Source organism: Hemitrygon akajei, chromosome 3 (genome assembly GCF_048418815.1).
Source record: "Hemitrygon akajei chromosome 3, sHemAka1.3, whole genome shotgun sequence".
Classification (NCBI taxonomy): Eukaryota; Metazoa; Chordata; class Chondrichthyes; order Myliobatiformes; family Dasyatidae; genus Hemitrygon; species Hemitrygon akajei.
The window spans coordinates 95933849-95951828 of record NC_133126.1 but is presented as its reverse complement, the minus strand read 5'-3'; the positions used below and the strand labels follow the sequence as shown (position 1 = coordinate 95951828).

General features: G+C 41.0%; 1 protein-coding gene across 1 annotated transcript in view; it reads left to right on the top strand.

Annotated features, from left to right (window-relative positions):
• The window catches only part of LOC140725227 (1-phosphatidylinositol 4,5-bisphosphate phosphodiesterase beta-2-like), a 158431-nt gene that overhangs the window by 127654 nt on the left and 12797 nt on the right, over positions 1 to 17980 (top strand). The window contains exons 28-31 of the mRNA XM_073040394.1: positions 4266 to 4342; positions 6058 to 6153; positions 7561 to 7618; positions 9963 to 10049. Of these exons, the coding sequence (XP_072896495.1) occupies positions 4266 to 4342; positions 6058 to 6153; positions 7561 to 7618; positions 9963 to 10049 (318 nt within the window). The remainder of the gene's footprint in view (positions 1 to 4265; positions 4343 to 6057; positions 6154 to 7560; positions 7619 to 9962; positions 10050 to 17980) is intronic.

Sequence of the window (17980 nt, the reverse complement as noted above, 5' to 3'; positions counted from 1 at the left end):
GTACAAAAGGGACGGTTTGCACTTAAATCCAAGGGGAACCAATATTCTTGTGGGCAGGCTTAATAGAACTGTTGGAAGTGGTTTAAGTTAATATGGCAGGGGATAGGAACCAGTACGATAGAGCTGAGGATGAACCAGCGGGTTTACAAGTAGATGATGGGTGTAACATGAATGCAAATGCATTACAAATGCAGACAGAGCAAAGAGTTAAATTATACCATAGAGGCAAAATTCAAAAGGGCAAAGAATGCAGGACTGACGGTGCTGTATTTACATGTGCGTAGCATTCAGAATAAGGTGGACAAACCTGTGGCACAATTAGAGGTTGGCCGGTATGACGTTGGAGGCATCACTGAGTCATGACTGAAAGAAAGCCATAGTTGGGAGCTTAACATCAAAGGATATACTTTGTGTCAACAGAGGCAGAAAGGCATAGGCTGTGGTGTGGCTTGGTTGATAAGAGATGGAATTACCTCTTTAGAAAGAGGTAACGTTGGGTCAGAGAATGTCAAATCTTTGTGGGTAGAATTAAGAAATTGCAAGGGTTAAAAAACCATTATGGGAATCATATATAGGCCTCCAAATAGTAGCCAAGATGTGGGGCTGAGATTGCAAAGGGAGCTGGAAAAGGTATGTATAAGGGTAATGATTTAATTGTAATGGGGGACTTCAATATGCAAGGGGATAGGGAAAATCAGGTTGGTGTCAGATTGCAGAAGGATTTTGTTGAAGGCCTATGAGATGCATTTTTAGAGCAGCTCATATTGAGTCTACTCAGGGAAAGGCTATCTTAGGTTGGGTGTTGTGTAATAATCTAGATCTTATTAGGAAGCTCAACATAAAGGAACCTTTAGGAGGTAATGATCATAATATGATTGAATTCATACTGCAATTTGAGAGGGAGAAGCATAACTCACATGTGTCAGTATCGCAATGGAATAAAGGGACACACACACACGAGAAAGGAACTTGCCCAAGTGGATTGTAGGAGGATACTGGCAGGGATGATGGCAGAGCAGAGCGGCTAAAGTTTCTGGGAATAGTTCACAAGGCACAAGATAGATAGGTCCCACAGAGGAAGAAGTTCTCAAATGGCAGGGGTAGGTAACCATAGTTGACAATGGAAGTTAAGGACTGCATTAAAGCTAAGGAAAGGGCATATAAGGTAGCAAAAGTGAAGGGGAAGTTGGAAGATTGGGAAGCTTTTAAAATCCAACAAAAGGCAACTAAAAAAAACCATAAGAAGGGAAAAGATAAAAGGGCAGACTAGCCAATAATATAAAACAGGATACCAAAAGTTTTTCAGTTATATAAAGAATAAAAGGGAGGTGAGACTTGATATTGGACCACTAGAAATTCTGCTGGTGAGGTAGTAATGGGGGACAAAGAAATGGCAGATGAACCTAATGGGTACCTTTGCATCAGTCTTCATTGTGGAAGACACTAGCAGTGTGCCAGAGTCCATGAGAGTCAGGAAGCAGGTGTGAGTGCCATTGCTATTACAAAGGAAAAGTGCTAGGCAAACTCAAAGGTCTTAAGGTGGATAAATCACCTGGACCAGATGCACTACATTCCAGAGTCCTGAGAGAGGTTACTGAAGAGAGAACGGATGCATTAGTCATGATCTTTCAAGAATCACTTGATTCTGGCATGGTCCCGGAGGACTGCAAAATTGCAACGTCACTCCACTCTTTAAGAAGGGAGGAAGGCAGATGAAAGGAAATTATAGGCCAGTTAGCTTAACTTTAGTGATGGGAAATTGTTGGAGTCTATAATTAAGGATGAGGTTTTGATGTACTTGTCAGCATGGTTTCTGTAAAGGGAAATCTTGCCTGACAAATCTGTTAGAGTTCTTCGAGGAAGTAACAAGTAGGGTGGACAAAGGAGAGGTAGTGGATGTCATTTACTTGGATTTTTAGAAGGCGTTTGATGAGGTACCACCTTTTCAGACGGCATTTGATAAGGCTGCTTAACAAAATAAAATCCCATGGCATTACAGGAAATATACTGTCATCGACAGTGGAATGGCTGACAGGCAAGAGGCAGTGAGTGGGAATAAAAGAGGCCTTTTCTGGCTGCTGGTAATTTGTGATGCTCCTCAGAGGTCAGTATTAGGACTGCTGCTTTTCACATTGTTTGTCAGTGATTTAGATAATGGAATTGATGGCTTTGTGGTAAAGTTTGTGGATGATATGAAGATAGGTGGATGGGTAGACAGTGCTGAGGAAGCAATGTGATTGCAGCAGGACCTAGACATATTGGAAGAATGGGCAAAAAAAAAAGTGGCAGATGGAATACAGTGTTGGGAAATGTATGATAATACATTTTGGTGAAAGAAACAGTAGTGTGGACTATTATCTAATTAGGAAGAAGGTTCAAACATTAGTGGTGCAGAGGGAGTTAGGAGTTCTCGCGCAAGACTCCCAGAAGATTAATTTACAGGTTGAGTCTGTGGTAAAGAAGGCAAACGCAATGTTGTCATTTATTTCAAGGGGAATAAAATATAAAAGCAAGAAGATAATGCTGAGCTTTTATAAGACACTAGTCAAGCTTCGTTTGGAGTATTGTCAACAGTTCTGGGCCCCTTATCACAGAAAGGATGTGCTGTCATTGGAGAGAATCCAGAGGAGGTTCCCGAGGATGATTCCAGCAATGAAGGAGTTAAAATATGAGGAGCATTTGGCAGCTTTGGGCCTGTACTCACTGGAATTTAGAAGAACGTGGGTGGGATCTCATTGAAACCTACTGAATGTTGAAAGGACCAGAGAGGGTGGATGTGGAGGGGATGTTTCCTTTGGTGGGGATATCCAGAACTAGAGGGTACAGCCTCAAAATTGAGGGGTGACCCTTTAGAACAGAGGTAAGGAGGAATTTCTTTAGCCAAAGAGTAGTAAATCTGTGGAATGCTCTTCCACAGACTGCGGTGGAGGCCAAGTCCATGTGTATATGTAGGCAGAAGTTGATCATTTCCTGATCAGTCAGGGCATCAAAGGATATGGTGAGAAGGCAGGTGTATGGGTTTGAATGGGATCTGAGATCAGCCATGGTATAATGGTGGAACAGACTGATGGACTGAATGGCCTAATTCTGCTCCTGTGTCTTATGGTCTTATTGATTACCCGTGAAGAGTTTGCACCTCTTCCCTGTGAATGTGTGTGTTTCCTCCAGTTGCTCTGGTTTCTTCACACTGTCCAAACATGTACCGGCTAATAGGTTAATTGGTTATTGTAAATTGTCCCGTGATTAGGTGAGGGTTCAATTGGTGGGTTACTAGTGGTGCGTCTTGAAGGGCCAGAAGGGCCTATTCCACATTGTATCCCTAATAAAAAATAATAACACAACTGTACAAGGCACCATCTAGAATCGTATGAACAATTTTGGACCTCTATTTATGGAAAGATATTATTTCATTGGCAATCATTCAGAGGAGGGTAAATCTGGGTGTGTAAATGTTGCACTACAAGGACAGATTGGGTTCTACTCATTGGAGTTTAGAAGAATGAGGGAGAATCTCAATGAAACAAGCATGATTCTTACGGGGCCAAACAGGGTAAATGCTGAGACGCCGTTCATATCACCAGGGAGCATGGCCTTAGAATAAGAGGCACCATTTAAGGCTGAATTGAGGAAAAACTTTTTATCTTCTCAGAGGGCTATGAATCTTTGAAACTCCTTGTCACAGGGAACTTTGGGCAGAGTACTTGGGTGTTTGTTAGACTGAGAATTCTAATCAATAAGGGAATCAAAGACATGGGGAAAGGACAGGAAAAAGGATTTGATATATGCTGAATCAGGCATTATGCTGTTAAATGGTGGATAGGCTTGAGGGACAGATTGAAATAATCCTATATGAGTTTTTATTATACTGTATGGGCCTGAAGCATGAGCTGGTTATGCTCCTCAGCACACCGTGAATACACACATAATGGATGGACAATGAAGGATACATCAAGCATTTCGACAGGATGGATAATGGGTTGGTGGGGGGGGGGGGAGTTATTTGGCTGCTAAACGTAACCGAAAACCCCAAGAATGGAGTGGTTTGGGACATTGTTCTACAGTATAAAATGAAACTTGCAATGTTACTGAGAGAAACTAAAGGAAAGATTTTGGTTTAGTTGTGGAGCCAGTCTTTCCAATCTTTGCAGTCTTTGCTGTACCCTTCCAATACCCCATTGTTTATCACTTCCTTACACTTGTATTGCAAAGATGATAGACTATTGCAGGCAACAATCCAAATAATAGTTTTATCTTTCTACTTACAGCAAATGGCCAAACTAGTGGAGCTAACAAAAGAAAAACAAGCAATTGAACTGAAGAATTTGAAAGATGCAGGAGAAAGGTGAGGAATTAAACTATAATTTTAGTAGACTGTGGATTTCTATCTCTGATCCAGTGGAATAGTGAGGGAATTCCCAGCAGGGAGTGGATGCAATACCACGAGGAATTCAGGAGATTCATGAGAATTAAAAGGAAATTCTCTCAAGATGATACATATCTACCAAAAGGGCCATGTTAATGTATGTTGTTTTTCTTGTGGATACTGCTTATATGATGCTATATGCCTGTGATGCCACTGCAAGTCAATTTTTCATTGCACCTGTGTGTAGATACTTGTATATATGATAATAAACTCGACTTCGAATACTGGACAGGAATACTTTTGCAAAAATTCAATGTTCTAAGTAAATTTATTAACAAAGTACATATACATCACCAGAAACAAAACTGAGATCCCTTTTCTTGTAGGCATATTCAATAAATTCATAATAGAATAATAACCATAATAGAGCCAATGAAAGACTGCGCCAACTTGGGCATTCAATCAGTGTGCAAATTGTATAAATAATAATAATAATAATAATAAATATCGAGAACATGAGATGAATGGTCCTTGGATATTACACTGGGAACATTTCAATGATGCTGCAAGTGAAATTATTCCCCCTTGGTTCAAGAGTCTCATAGCTGAGGGTAATAACTGTTCATGACCTCTGGTGTGAGTTCTGAGTCTCCTCTACCTTCTGCCCAATGGCAGCAGCAAGCAGAGGGCATGTCCTGGGTGGTGGGGGTCTCTGATGACGGATGCTGATTTCCTCTGACAACACTTCATGCTCAGTGCTCAGTGGCTTTACCTGTGTTGGATTGGGCCATGTCCACTACTTTTTGTAGGGTTTCCATTCAAGAACATTGGCGTTTCCATACCAGTCAATATACTCTCCACCATATATCTATAGATGTCATGCAGAATCTTCAAACTCCTAAGGAACTTAGAAAACTTCAGTATTCCAGGTTCCTTGAAGTAAAATAACAATAACCTTTCTCTATACTTATCCATTAAGTTGTACTGATGTCTATAATTGATTTAGTCCTTCAGACATCCTAAATTCAATCCCTTGAAAAGATAAACGGGATGCTAATGGAACATGAATTGTATTTGCAGAAATTGTAACACAATGAATAATAGTCAAAATAAATGGATTTCAATGCTGAAACATGCATTTATTTTAGCATTTGGGCAAAAGTCTCATCAGGGTGGGTATTCAGTGTCAGGTAAGATGTGCCTTCCTAGTTTCTGGCTCAATTTGGAAACCACAATCTGAATGCAAGATCAATCAAATGTGGGCATGTAATTATATACATATTTCTGTATTTTTGCTATTTTCAGTAAAGGAAATTAAGTATTTTTGATGAAGGAGCATCTAATTCCTAAAAATGATGATTAGAGATTTCATCTCCTATTTTAAAGGAAAGTGCAAATCAACTTCTTGTCAAGCAAACTTGCTCTCTATACAATCACTTTTATTTTCTCTACTATCTATCATCAGCCCAAAGGGTCAGTAACTATGACTTCAAATTGAAAATTGCAGAGACATCCAAAATGCACCACAGGTAGTATCCTGTCTTTAATATTCCTGGTCTGTGAAAGTGGTTCATGGATACAAGTGATTCAAATCATGGAAACTCCAATCTTTTTATCAGTTTAGTGCCAGTGTTTGGGATGGGTATGATGCTATAGAGCTCTCTGTACTCAAGGCTTTGTCGTTTACTTTGTAGTGAAATGAAGGAGGTAAAGAAAAGGTTGGAGCAGAAGCGACAGGAGAAGATTGAGGCAATGCTGAAAAGTACAGCAGACAGGATTACCCGGGACAGGTTGGTGATCAGTACATCCCTTCTTTTTAATAAAGATGTAGTAGAGTCTGATAACCAGCATTAAATTAATTATGTGACAGCAATGTGCTAAATTTGTCACATTGCCTAAATGGTTTGAGGAAAGGATCAACTTGAGAATCGACCTTATTCACCATATACATACATCTATTAGAAATTTACTGGGGTGTGCTGGTGTGAAATGCAACAAAAACAATTCAAAAACATTCAGCAGTTATAAAGAATTAAAATTAGAGATTAAAGTACAGATATGGCCAGAGTGGTTGATCAAATTGACTGCCTGGGGAAGAAACTTTTAAGATGGCATGAAGTTTTGTTTTACTAGCCCTATACACAACAAATCCAGAAGATCCAGCCCACCATTTACCCAATGGAGCTGCAGCTATGGGTTCATGTTAATGGGCTCCAGACTCAGTTGCACTGATTTGGGAAGCACAAGGTATTAACTGTGTGTGTGTGTGGTTGGGAATAACATTGCAGCATTGTGTTAGAAGAATGATGATGTGAGGACATGACCTTTTGCTACCTTCAGCACTAGATGATTTCCTGAATTCTTTCAACTTGCACAAGTTTCTGGTAAGGTAGGTGTCACCTGTTGTAAATGGTAGATTCTTCAGGGAACTATAGACAAGTGTGATCATCCAGACTAGATTTGTTTAGCTGGTTGCAAACAGGATGGAACTTCCAAAGATTCGCTTTTGCCAAATTGTTTGGTTTTTATCTGGTTTGTTGAGTTTCTCGGTTTTGCACTGGATAGGGAAATATCTGCATGAAAACACGAACAGCATGGTTGTTTGGAGCAGCTGTCTCATTCTGAGTGAGAGGTGGTGAGAGAAGGTCACAGGAGCTCACAGGCTGCTTCGCAAACATTGTCAAGAATCATTTCAATATCTCCCATCTGTTGAGTAAGCCTAACATGGATGGATGACACCTGACCAGGCCAGTGAAGGTCCTTTCACCACCAGATTGGGGAGGGAAGGTGCTAACATCCCAACAGCTTGAGAAGAGGTCTGAGCAGTTTTACAATACTATGGTCTTCTGGATACATGAGGAAGAGGCAGAATACGATTTGCACAGAGTGTGATCCTGGCATCATGTTGCGCAGAAATAGCAACTATGGGGCACTGTTCTCCCACTCCCAACCAAGCCCCTGCTATAATCCTTCAGATACAATGTTCACACCTTGGGTTTACGGATGTAAGTGCACACATTTACCCTCTAACATCGAGCTCAGGTGCATATATGCCCATTTCAATGGGAGTGTTGCCTCTCTGAGCAGTTGCCACCTTTGGGTTTTGGTTCCTCTGCATATGTTATGAGGGAAAGCAGTGCAGCATGGAATTAATTTGTTCTGTACTTGTGGATATTCAACGTGCTCCCTGTTCACAGGCGCAAGAAAGAGATCGCTGAGCATCATATTCAAGTGTCGGTGAAAGAATTCAAGCAGGTACGTGGCAGAATTGGAAATAAAACTGTAAATGCTGGAGGCTGGAAATGCTGGAAACACTCAGCAGATCAGGCATTATCTATGGAATGAGAAACAGGGTCAATGTTACAGGTCAAAGACATTGTCGGAAATGGGAGAGATAATAAAGGTAATCATAATTTAAAGAGGTGGCAAGAAGAATTGATGGTGCAAAGGGATACCTGTGATAAGTGAGAGCTGGTCAAAACAGTTAACAGAGACATAGAGCACTGTAACACAGAAATGGGCCCTAGTCCATGCCGAAATATTATTCTGCCTAGTTCCATCAGTTTGCACCTGGACCATAGTCCTCCACACCCTTCCATCTTCGTTGTTATCCAAACTTCCCTTCAATGCTGACATCCAACCCACACCCACCACTTCCACTTGCAGCTCATTCCACACTCCCACCACCCTCTGAGTGAAAAAGAGCCCCTTCGTTTTCCTCTTGAAGATTTCACCTTTCACCTGTAACTTACTGTATGACCTTTGGTTATCAACTCACCCAACTTCAGTGGAAAAAGTCTGCTTGCATTTACTCTGTCTATACCCCTCATCATTTTGTATATGTACCTCCATCAAATCTCCCCTCATTCTCCTATGCTTCAGTGGAAAAGTCTGCTTGTGTTTACTCTATCTATACCCCTCATCATTTTGTACATGTACCTCCATCAAAAATCCCCTCATTCTCCTATGCTTCAGAGAATAAAGGCCTAACTAATTCAGCCTTTCACTATAACTTGGGTATGTACAATGCACTAGCCTGGTGATCTATCTGTTATGTGTTCCTAATATAACTGTGAGACTTGCCTGTTACATGCTCCTAATAGCAGAACTGTGAGACTTGTGAGGCTGTCCTAATGGAGATAGAAAATCTGAATTGAAATCATGGATGGATGACCAGCAGAAATACCCAGTTTTGACACAGAAAGGGTATGGCCCACAAAGGGAGCGGATTCAGTAAAGTCCATACAAATAAAAGATTGTTCCTCAGGTTTACACTGGATTTTGATGTAACAATTCAGGAAGTCACAGACAGAGGTCAGAGTGGGAGTTGGAAGGAAACTGGAAACTCGGAGCTATTTATCTCCCTTTTTGATGAACGATTCCATAGCTGCTGCCTGAACTATTAAATGGTTCCAACATTCTGTTTTTTCTTTATGTGCGGGACTGTAGTTTGTTCCAAGCACTCGGAGTCAATAATAAAAATCCATCAGTATGTTCAGCCCGTTGTAGAATCAATCTCTACTCATCAACAGATGCCCTAACACCTCTACACCTCAATCAAACTGACCATTCCATTAACAGATCCCATTCTACAACAAATTGATCCAATCTCCTCATAGCAATGGCACCGTTCTCTAACAAACTGTTCCCACCCTCAACAGACCAGCCCACGCTAAAAAAAATCCCCACTCACTGCCAACACCTCCACCAACTATTCCAATCCACAGTGTTGTAAAAATTACCTCTTACAACAATGATTAGTGGGGCACAGAGAGATATGTATTTACTGGCAAGTACCTTTATTGTTTAAACTAACAAGTACATGAATTCATATCCTAAATACCTTATGTGCACACTCACTAGGTATCCCTGACTCTCCTGAATAGTCAAAGAATAGCAAAAGTATTACCTGGGCAAAGGAGTTTACGCTGGCCAGGCGTTCCTCGTTGTCCCAATTCACTTGCCTCGTGTTTCACGCAGAGTAGCTCATGCTGTATCTGCGATGGTTATTCTGTGAAGTTAGCATCAATTTATTGCCCTCTATCCATCAATTGGCAGTCGACAATTTATGGCCCTTTGTCCTCAATCAGCAATCAGCTTGAATCACTCCAGGAAGACACCAACCCCAACATTCACAAACTTGCATGTTATAGCCAACATCTCACAAATAACTTCTTATTTGGAAATGATCTCCAGTCCAGCAGATTACCTGAAGTATCATTGTGTCTTCTTTAAAACATTGAGCAAGTCCAGTATGTCAAGCTCACAAAATGGAGAATGGAGTGTCTTCACAAAATGGCAGCCTCCATCCCCAAGCACGTGGCAAGAACAAAGCCAATTAGACTGTCTGCTTCCACTGTCCTTGATTCATTTGAATTCACTGATTTGTAAACTTCAATTCTTTCTAGCCAACAATAGTTAGATATCCACTCCACACCCATCACTTCCCACTACCCAACCAGCCACTGAAAACCATTGATTCCTCATCCAGCTGAGCACCTAATTCTCTGAACTACCCATCTCACCATGTCTCCCCAGCCTTTCTATACTACCTCCTTTGTCTGTATCTTTCATTAATTATGTCACTGTATTATTGCAGACTTTAATGAATCAGTCGAAGCTAGAAGACAAACTCCAGGAAAAGCATGCAGCTGATTTTGAACAAATTAAGGAAAAGGAAAAAGAGGTAAACTGCATGGGAATAACTTTGTCATATGTATGAAAGCTTGGAGAATTGGATGGTTTTCCTGCATCTCCGTATGAAATGGTGTGGAAATCAATGGGATACAACTGAGAGATGGGAACCTCTTTAGAATACTTTATCTATGTGAAAGACTGGAAAAGAATTTCTGGGAGCTTTATGTATTCTTCACCAGATTCTGATTCTATCTCATTCTTGTTTGTAATGGTCAAGAAATTTTCAGGCTATAGATTAAGTAACAATGGTGCATTTTGAGGGGAGGACTTATTATCGACTGCTAACTAAAACAAAATAAAAATGTATTGAACTTTGAAGAAAGCACATAGTTTAACGGGTGGCAGGTGTGAAGATTGATCAGAACAAAAATACAGTCATGACTGATAAAAAGATGTCTCGATTTGGTCAGAAGAGATTCTGCAGATGCTGGAAATCTTGAACAACACACACAAAATGCTGGAGGAACTTAGCAGGCCAGGATGCTGTTACTGGCAAATGTGCATTTCCCTTCAAAGATGTTGCCTGACCTTTTGAGTTCCTCCAGCAGTTTGTGTGTGTTGTACTTGATTTGGTCATATGTGATGAAAGAGGATCAAAGACGCTGTGGTTAAGAATTCACCCCCAGGGAGTAATGATGGCATAAAGATAGAATTTTGTCTATGATTGAGGGATCTGTAACAAACACCCTCAACATAACTAAGGGGAATTACAATATAGATAAGAGTCACCTATGAAAATAGGTTAAGGAATAGATCAGTGGCAGATATTTAAACAGCTAGTTCATAACTCAGCAGAAACATCTCAATTAGAAAAATATACCCCAGGAGAAAGGTGAATCAACTGTGATTAACAAAGGAAATCATATAAAATACTAAAGCAAATACTATAGTTTATAAAACAGGAAGGGCTAATGTTTCACTAGAGAACTGGGGTTTTCACAAGAATCAGCCGTGAGATACTAAGGACAGGAGGGAAGAAACTGATAATGAGAGAAAGCTTGGAAGTAATATTGAAACAGTAAGGGCTTCAATGGATATATATAAACAGAAGAGGGTAGCTGGGGTAAGTATGGGGCCTCTAGAGAGGAAGACTGGGGAATTAATAACAGGAACAGAGGAAATGACAGATGTTAAATCAATACTTTACACCATTCTTCACAAGGTTGGACACCGCAAGAATCCCCAGATTTCTGATTGACTAGTTTCAAAGAAAACAGATGACCTGTAGCAATCATAATCTTGTAAAAATTACCGGGGCTAAAGGCAGACAATCACTGGGTCTGAAATGGCTTGTACAGTAAAGGAAGTGGCAACAGAGGGGAGATTTTTCAAAACTAATTTGACTTCTGGGAAAATAGCTGCTGACTAGTAAATCACAAATGTGACTTAGAAGGAAGGAAGACAAAAAGTAGGTAACTATAGGTCAGTCAGCTTGGCATTTGTTGGCAAGATGCTTAAGTCAATATCAAGGAAGAAATAATTACACTTTTAGCTTAGGTCACGAATCCCGTGACAAGTTGAAAAGGACCAGCAGAAATGGAACACACCTGGAGTCTGGTTTACATAAATTAAGACTATATTTATTACTACTACGAATTAATATCATTAAAAACCAGATAATACAATACAAGTTATAAACTATTATATATACATATATATTTATCTATCTATCTATCTCTGTAACTGTGTGTGTGTGGATACAAAGATAATAATCCTGGAGGTAGATATCAGTCTTACGGTGTCAGGTAAGATTAAGCAGTTCAGTTCACTTTGTGTTGCGTCAAGTTGAATTGATGGAGAGAGAGAGAGAGTTAATTGAGTTGTTGTTTAAGTTGGCAGCTTTAGTTGTTCTTGCTTCCGAAGTCTTTAGAGTCACTTCGTGTGAACCCCACACAGACACAGACGGACAGAGCCCCTTCTAGGGAACAGTCTACTAACCAGCGGCACCAATTCACCACCAGCAGTCCTCCACAGGCAAGCTCTTACCCGCACTGGTAATCACGGGTCAAAATTATTCGGTCCGTGGCCTCCACCCTCGTGGTGGTCTTAAAGTGATTTCTCGGGTAGCTTCTGCACTTCTCCCATGTCGTGTCTCCTCTGCCCTTATCAGACCAACCGCCTCAACTTTTTATATTTCATCCGGAATTCCAACCGTCCATTAGCTCAACCGCTCTGAGCTGTTACCATGGTGACTTCCCAGCTCAGGTCTCAGCTGGCGCCGTACTCCCTCTCTCTCAAGGCTACAATTAGAAGTGTTATCAAAACCAAGTCAGAGTCCTCTCTCTCTTTTAATTGCTTCCTTGTTCATTAGACTGCTGAATTTTCTAGCAGTTTCTCACCTGCGTGACACTTAAATGTAGTCAAACCAAATCAACATGTTTTTATGATAGACAGAGGTCTAGATAGTGGATGTGGAGAGGATGATTTCTATAGGGAGGAAGTCTAGGACCAGAGGGCACAGCCTCAGAATAGAGAGATATATCTTTAGAAAGGAGATGAGGAATTTCTTTAGCCAGACAGTGGTGAATCTGTGGAATTTATTGCCACAGACATCTGTGGAGGCTACGTCACTGAGAATATTTAAAGCAGAGGCTGATAAGTTCTTGATTAGAAAAGACATCAAAGGTTACTGGGAAAATGGAGGAGAATGGAGTTGAGAGGGATAATAATTCAGCCACGATGGGCCAAATGTCCTAATTCTGCTCCAATGTCTAATGAAGAATGAGTCGTCTTTGATAAATTGACCTTACCTCTTTGAGAATTTGACACACAAATTTGATAGAGGGGAATCTGCAGATGTACAGAATTTGGATTTTCAGAAACTATTTGATAAGCCATTAATAAAAGGGTAGTGCAGAAGTTAAAATGTGCTTGTGTGGTTGTTTATCACAGAAAAAACAAGGTCAAAGTAAATGGTCCTTTTTCAAGCTAGAAGTGGAGAACCCCAAGGGTTACATTTTGGCTCTCATAGAAACACAGAAACCCACAATACAGGCCCTTTGGCCTACAAAGCTGTGCTGAACATGTCCTTACCTTAGAAATTACCTAGGGTTACCCATAGCTCTCTATTTTTCTGAGCTCCATGTACCTGTCCAGGAGTCTCTTAAAAGACCGTATTGTATGCACCTCCACCACTGTTGCTGGAAGCCCGTTCCACGCACTTTTAAACTATTTTTTACACTCTGCGTTAAAAAAAAAAGCCTGACATCTCTTCTGTACCTGCTTCCATGCACCTTAAAACTGTACCCTCTCCGTCACTCCAAGGAATAAAAGGCTGAGTTCACTCAACCTATTCTCATAAGGCATGCTCCCCAATCCAGGCAACATCCTTGTAAATATCCTCTGCACCCTTTCTATGGTTTCCACATCCTTCCTGTAGTGAGGCGACCAAAACTGAGCACAGTACTCAAGTGGAGTTTGACCCAGGGTCCTACATAGCTGCAACATTACCTCTCGGCTCCTAAACTCAATCCCACGATTGATGAAGGCCAATGCATCGTATGCTTTCTTAACCACAGAGTCAACCTACGCAGCAGCTTTGAGTGTCCTCTGGACTCGGACCCCAAGATCCCTCTGATCCTCCACACTGCCAAGAGTCTTACTATTAATATTATATTCTGCCATCATACTTGACCTACGAAAATGAACCACTTCACACTTATCTGGATTGAACTCCATCTGTCACTTCTCAGCCCAGTTTTGCATCCTATCGATGTCCTGCTGTAACCTCTGACAGCCCTCCACACTATCCACAACACCCCCAACCTTTGTGTCATCAGCAAGTTTACTAACTCATCCCTCCACTTCCTCATCCAGATCATTTATAAAAATCACTAAGAGTAGGGTTCCCAGAACAGATCCCCGAGGCACACCACTGGTCACCTTGCTGAAATCCATGTACTCTACATCTACGGCTCTACCTTCATCAATGTGCTCAGTCACATCCTCAAAAAATTCAATCAGGCTAATAGGGCACGACCTGCCTTTGACAAAGCCATGCTGACTATTCCTAATCATATTATGCCTCTCCAAATGTTCATAAATCCTACCTCTCAGGATCTTCTCCATCAACTTAACAACCACTGCAATAAGACTCACTGGCCTATAATTTCCTGGGATATCCCTACTCCCTTTCTTGAATAAAGGAACAACATTTGCAACCCTCTGATCCTCTGGAACCTCTCTCATCCTCATTAATGATGCAAAGATCATTGCCAGAGGCTCAGCAATCTCCTCCCTCTCTTCCCACAGTAGCCTTAGGTACATGCTGTCCGGTCCCGGTGACTTATCCAACTTGATGCTTTCCAAAAGCTCCAGCACATCCTCCTTTTTAATATCTGCATGCTCAAGCTTTTCAGTCAGCTGTAAGTCATCCCTACAATCACTAAGATCCTTCTCCATAGTGAATACTGAAGCAAAGTACTCATTAAGTATCTCTGCTATTTGGACAAATTTAAGAGTTTTATTGGAACAAATTATTGGAATACAACTTCCACATAATCCAATATTACTTTTACTAGGTGATATTGAAGGGACAAAACCGATATCCAAATTGAATAAATATCAGAAAGAATTTATAAAAATTGCATTGGCAGTAGCCAAAAAAGCTATTGCAGTTACTTGGAAATCTGATACATATTTAAGTATAGATTGTTGGAAGAAAGAAATTTATGGCTGTATTCCACTTGAAAAAATTACTTATAATTTAAGAGATAAATATGAAACATTTTTGCAAATTTGGCGCCCTTATTTACAAAAGACAGGATTAAATATATAGGCGCTCCGAAGATGAAATAATTGGTTACTTGGGGAAAGAAGTAAATATATATACTAAAGTTATTACGAACTCCGTGGAGCATGTGGGGATCTTCTAATATCCAGGCATTCCTTTTTTTTTCTTTCTTTTTTCTTTCAATAGGGATGTTAGGGGGGAGGGGTTAAGGGGATGGGGGATGGGTAACACATATTTTCTTTTTCACACACTTTTATTCTGTAACTATTTGAAAACACAATAAAAAAAAGTTTAAAATAAAAGAAGCATTCTTTGGTTACATGTGTAATGCATGCGGATTGTATGTAAATAACAAATGTCAGTATGCCACCATGGTGTATGTGTATGCCTCACTTAAAGTAAAAATGAAGCACGATTCACGTTCCAGTCTCACTTAATTTTCTGGCAATTAGTTTTATGTTTTGGAGTTACAAAACATATAGCAGTGGTGATGAGGTGATCAAAAGAGGGTCCTCAGAAAGGCTAAGGACAGAATTGGACCACTCTCTAAAACAGTGAAGATGGCGTCTGATATCATCTGGAGATGATGCCATTGATCAGTTGAGGACAGCAGATTCAATTGTTAGAGAAGAAAGATGGCCAGAGCTGTCAGAACCACTTCCTGCAGTCCCAGAGTCAACTCCTACAAGCACCATGAAGGACACCCCAGATCCTAAGATTGTTTCACACAACAAGTCTCATCTGCCAAGCAGAGTGATCCCCTTGTTAAGAAAGACATTATCCCACAAGAGTAAGAAAGCCTCCACAGCAATTAAATCTATAGGCATGAATGGGACAATTTAAAATTTACTATGCTATGGATATCTATATAGTAGTTGTATTATACAGTAAACTGTATATATATTGAAATGCATTCTATATTGAGTTGGAGTTGATGGCTAAGCAGGGAGTGCTGTGAGTTTAATATTTCAGTAATTTTGTAAACATATTGTTGGATTCAGCATTCTTTGTTGTTTACATAATGCATTGCAGATTATATGCAAAAGTATGCAATTAGCATACGTCATATGTATGCACCTTGTTAAAGTAAAAACAAAGTTAGACTCAAAAAAAAAAGTATCTCTGCTATCTCCTCTGGTTCCATACACACTTTTCCACTGTCAGACTTGATTGGTCCTGTTCTCTTATGTCTTATCCTCTTGCTCTTCACATACTTGTAGAATGTCTTGCGGTTTTCCTTAACCCTGCCCGCCAAGGCCTTTCCATGGCCCTTTCTGGCTCTCCTAATTTCATTCTTAAGCTGCTTTCTGCTAGCCTTATAATCTTCTAGATCTCTACCATTACCTAGTTTTGTAAACCTTCCATAAGCTCTTCTGTTCTTCTTGACTAGATTTACAACAGCCTTTGTACACCATGGTTCCTGTACCCTACCATCCTTTCCCTGTCTTATTGGAACGTATCTCTGCAGAACTCCACGCAAATATCCCCTGAACATTTGCCACATTTCTTCCGTACATTTCCCTGAGAACATCTGTTCCCAATTTATGCTTCCAAGTTACTGCCTGATAGCCTCATATTTCCCGTTACTCCATTTAAATGCTTTCCTAACTTGTCTGTTCCTATCCCTTTCCAATGCTATGGTAAAGAAGATAGAATTGTGATCACTATCTCCAAAATTCTCTCCTACAGAGAGACCTGACACCTGACCAGATTCATTTCCCAATACCAGATCAAGTACAGCCTCTTCTCTTGTAGATTTATCTACATATTGTGTCAAGAAACCTTCTTGAACACACTTATCAAACTCCACCCCATCTAAACCCCTCACTCTAGGGACATGCCAATCAATATTTGGGAAATTAAAATCTCCCAGCACGACAACCTTGTTATTATTACACCTTTCCAGGATCTGTCTCCCTATCTGCTCCTCGATGTCCCTGTTACTATTGGGTGGTCTATAAAAACACCCAGTGGAGTTATTGACCCTTTCCTTTTCCTAACTTCCACCCACAGAGACTCCATAGACAATTCCTCCATGTCTTCTTCCTTTTCTACAGCTGTGACAGCATCTCTGATCAATAGTGCCATACCCCCACCTCTTTTGCCTCCCTCACTGTCCTTTCTGAAACATCTAAAGCCTGGCACTTGAAGTAGCCATTCCTGCCCCTGCACCATCCAAGTATCTGTAATGGCCACAACATCATAGCTCCAAGTGTTGATCCACGCTTTAAGCTCATATGCTTTATTTATAATACTCCTCGATTTAAAATAGACACATCTCAAACCATCGGTCTGAGTGCATCCCTTCTCTAACACCTGCCTATCTTCCCTTTTGCACTGTCTCCAAGCTTTCTCTATTTGTGAGCCAACCGCCTCTTCCCCAGTCTCTTCAGTTCGGTTCCCACCCAACAATTCTAGTTTAAATTCTCCCCAGTAGCCTTAGCAAACCTCCCTGCTAGAGTATCGGTCCCCTTGGGATTCAAGTGCAACCCATCCTTTTTGTACAGGTCGCATCTGCCCCAAAAGAAGTCCCAATGATCCAGAAATCTGAATCCCTGCCCCTTGCTCCAATCCCTCAGCCACACATTTATTCTCCACCTCATTCTATTCCTATACTCACTGTCACGTGGCACAGGCAGTAATCCCGAGATGACTACCTTTGTGGTCCTGCTTCTCAACTTCCTTCCCAACTCCCTATAGTCTGTTCTCAGGAACTCCTCCCATTTCCTGCCTATGATGTTGGTACCAATATATGTACCACAGCCTCTGGCTGTTCTCCTTCTCACTTCAGGATATCGTGGACACAATCAGAAACATCCTGGACCTGGCATCTGGGAGGCAAACTACCATCCGTGTTCCTTTCCTACATCCACAGAATTACCTGTCTGACCCCTAACTATAGAGTCCTTTGTCATTGCTGCCATCCTCTTCCTTTCCCTACCCTTCTGAGCCACAGGGCCAGACTCTGTGCAAGAGGCACGGCCACTGTTGCTTCCCCCAGGTCGGCCGTTCCCCCCCCCCAATAGTACTCAAACAGGAATACTTATTGTCAAGGAGTACAGCTTCACAGACTGCTGCCCTTCCCTCTCCTGACTGTTACCCACATATCTGTCTCCCCAGGCACCAGTGTGACTAGCTACCTATAGCTCCTATCTATCACCTCCTCACTTTCCCTGAACAGACGAAGG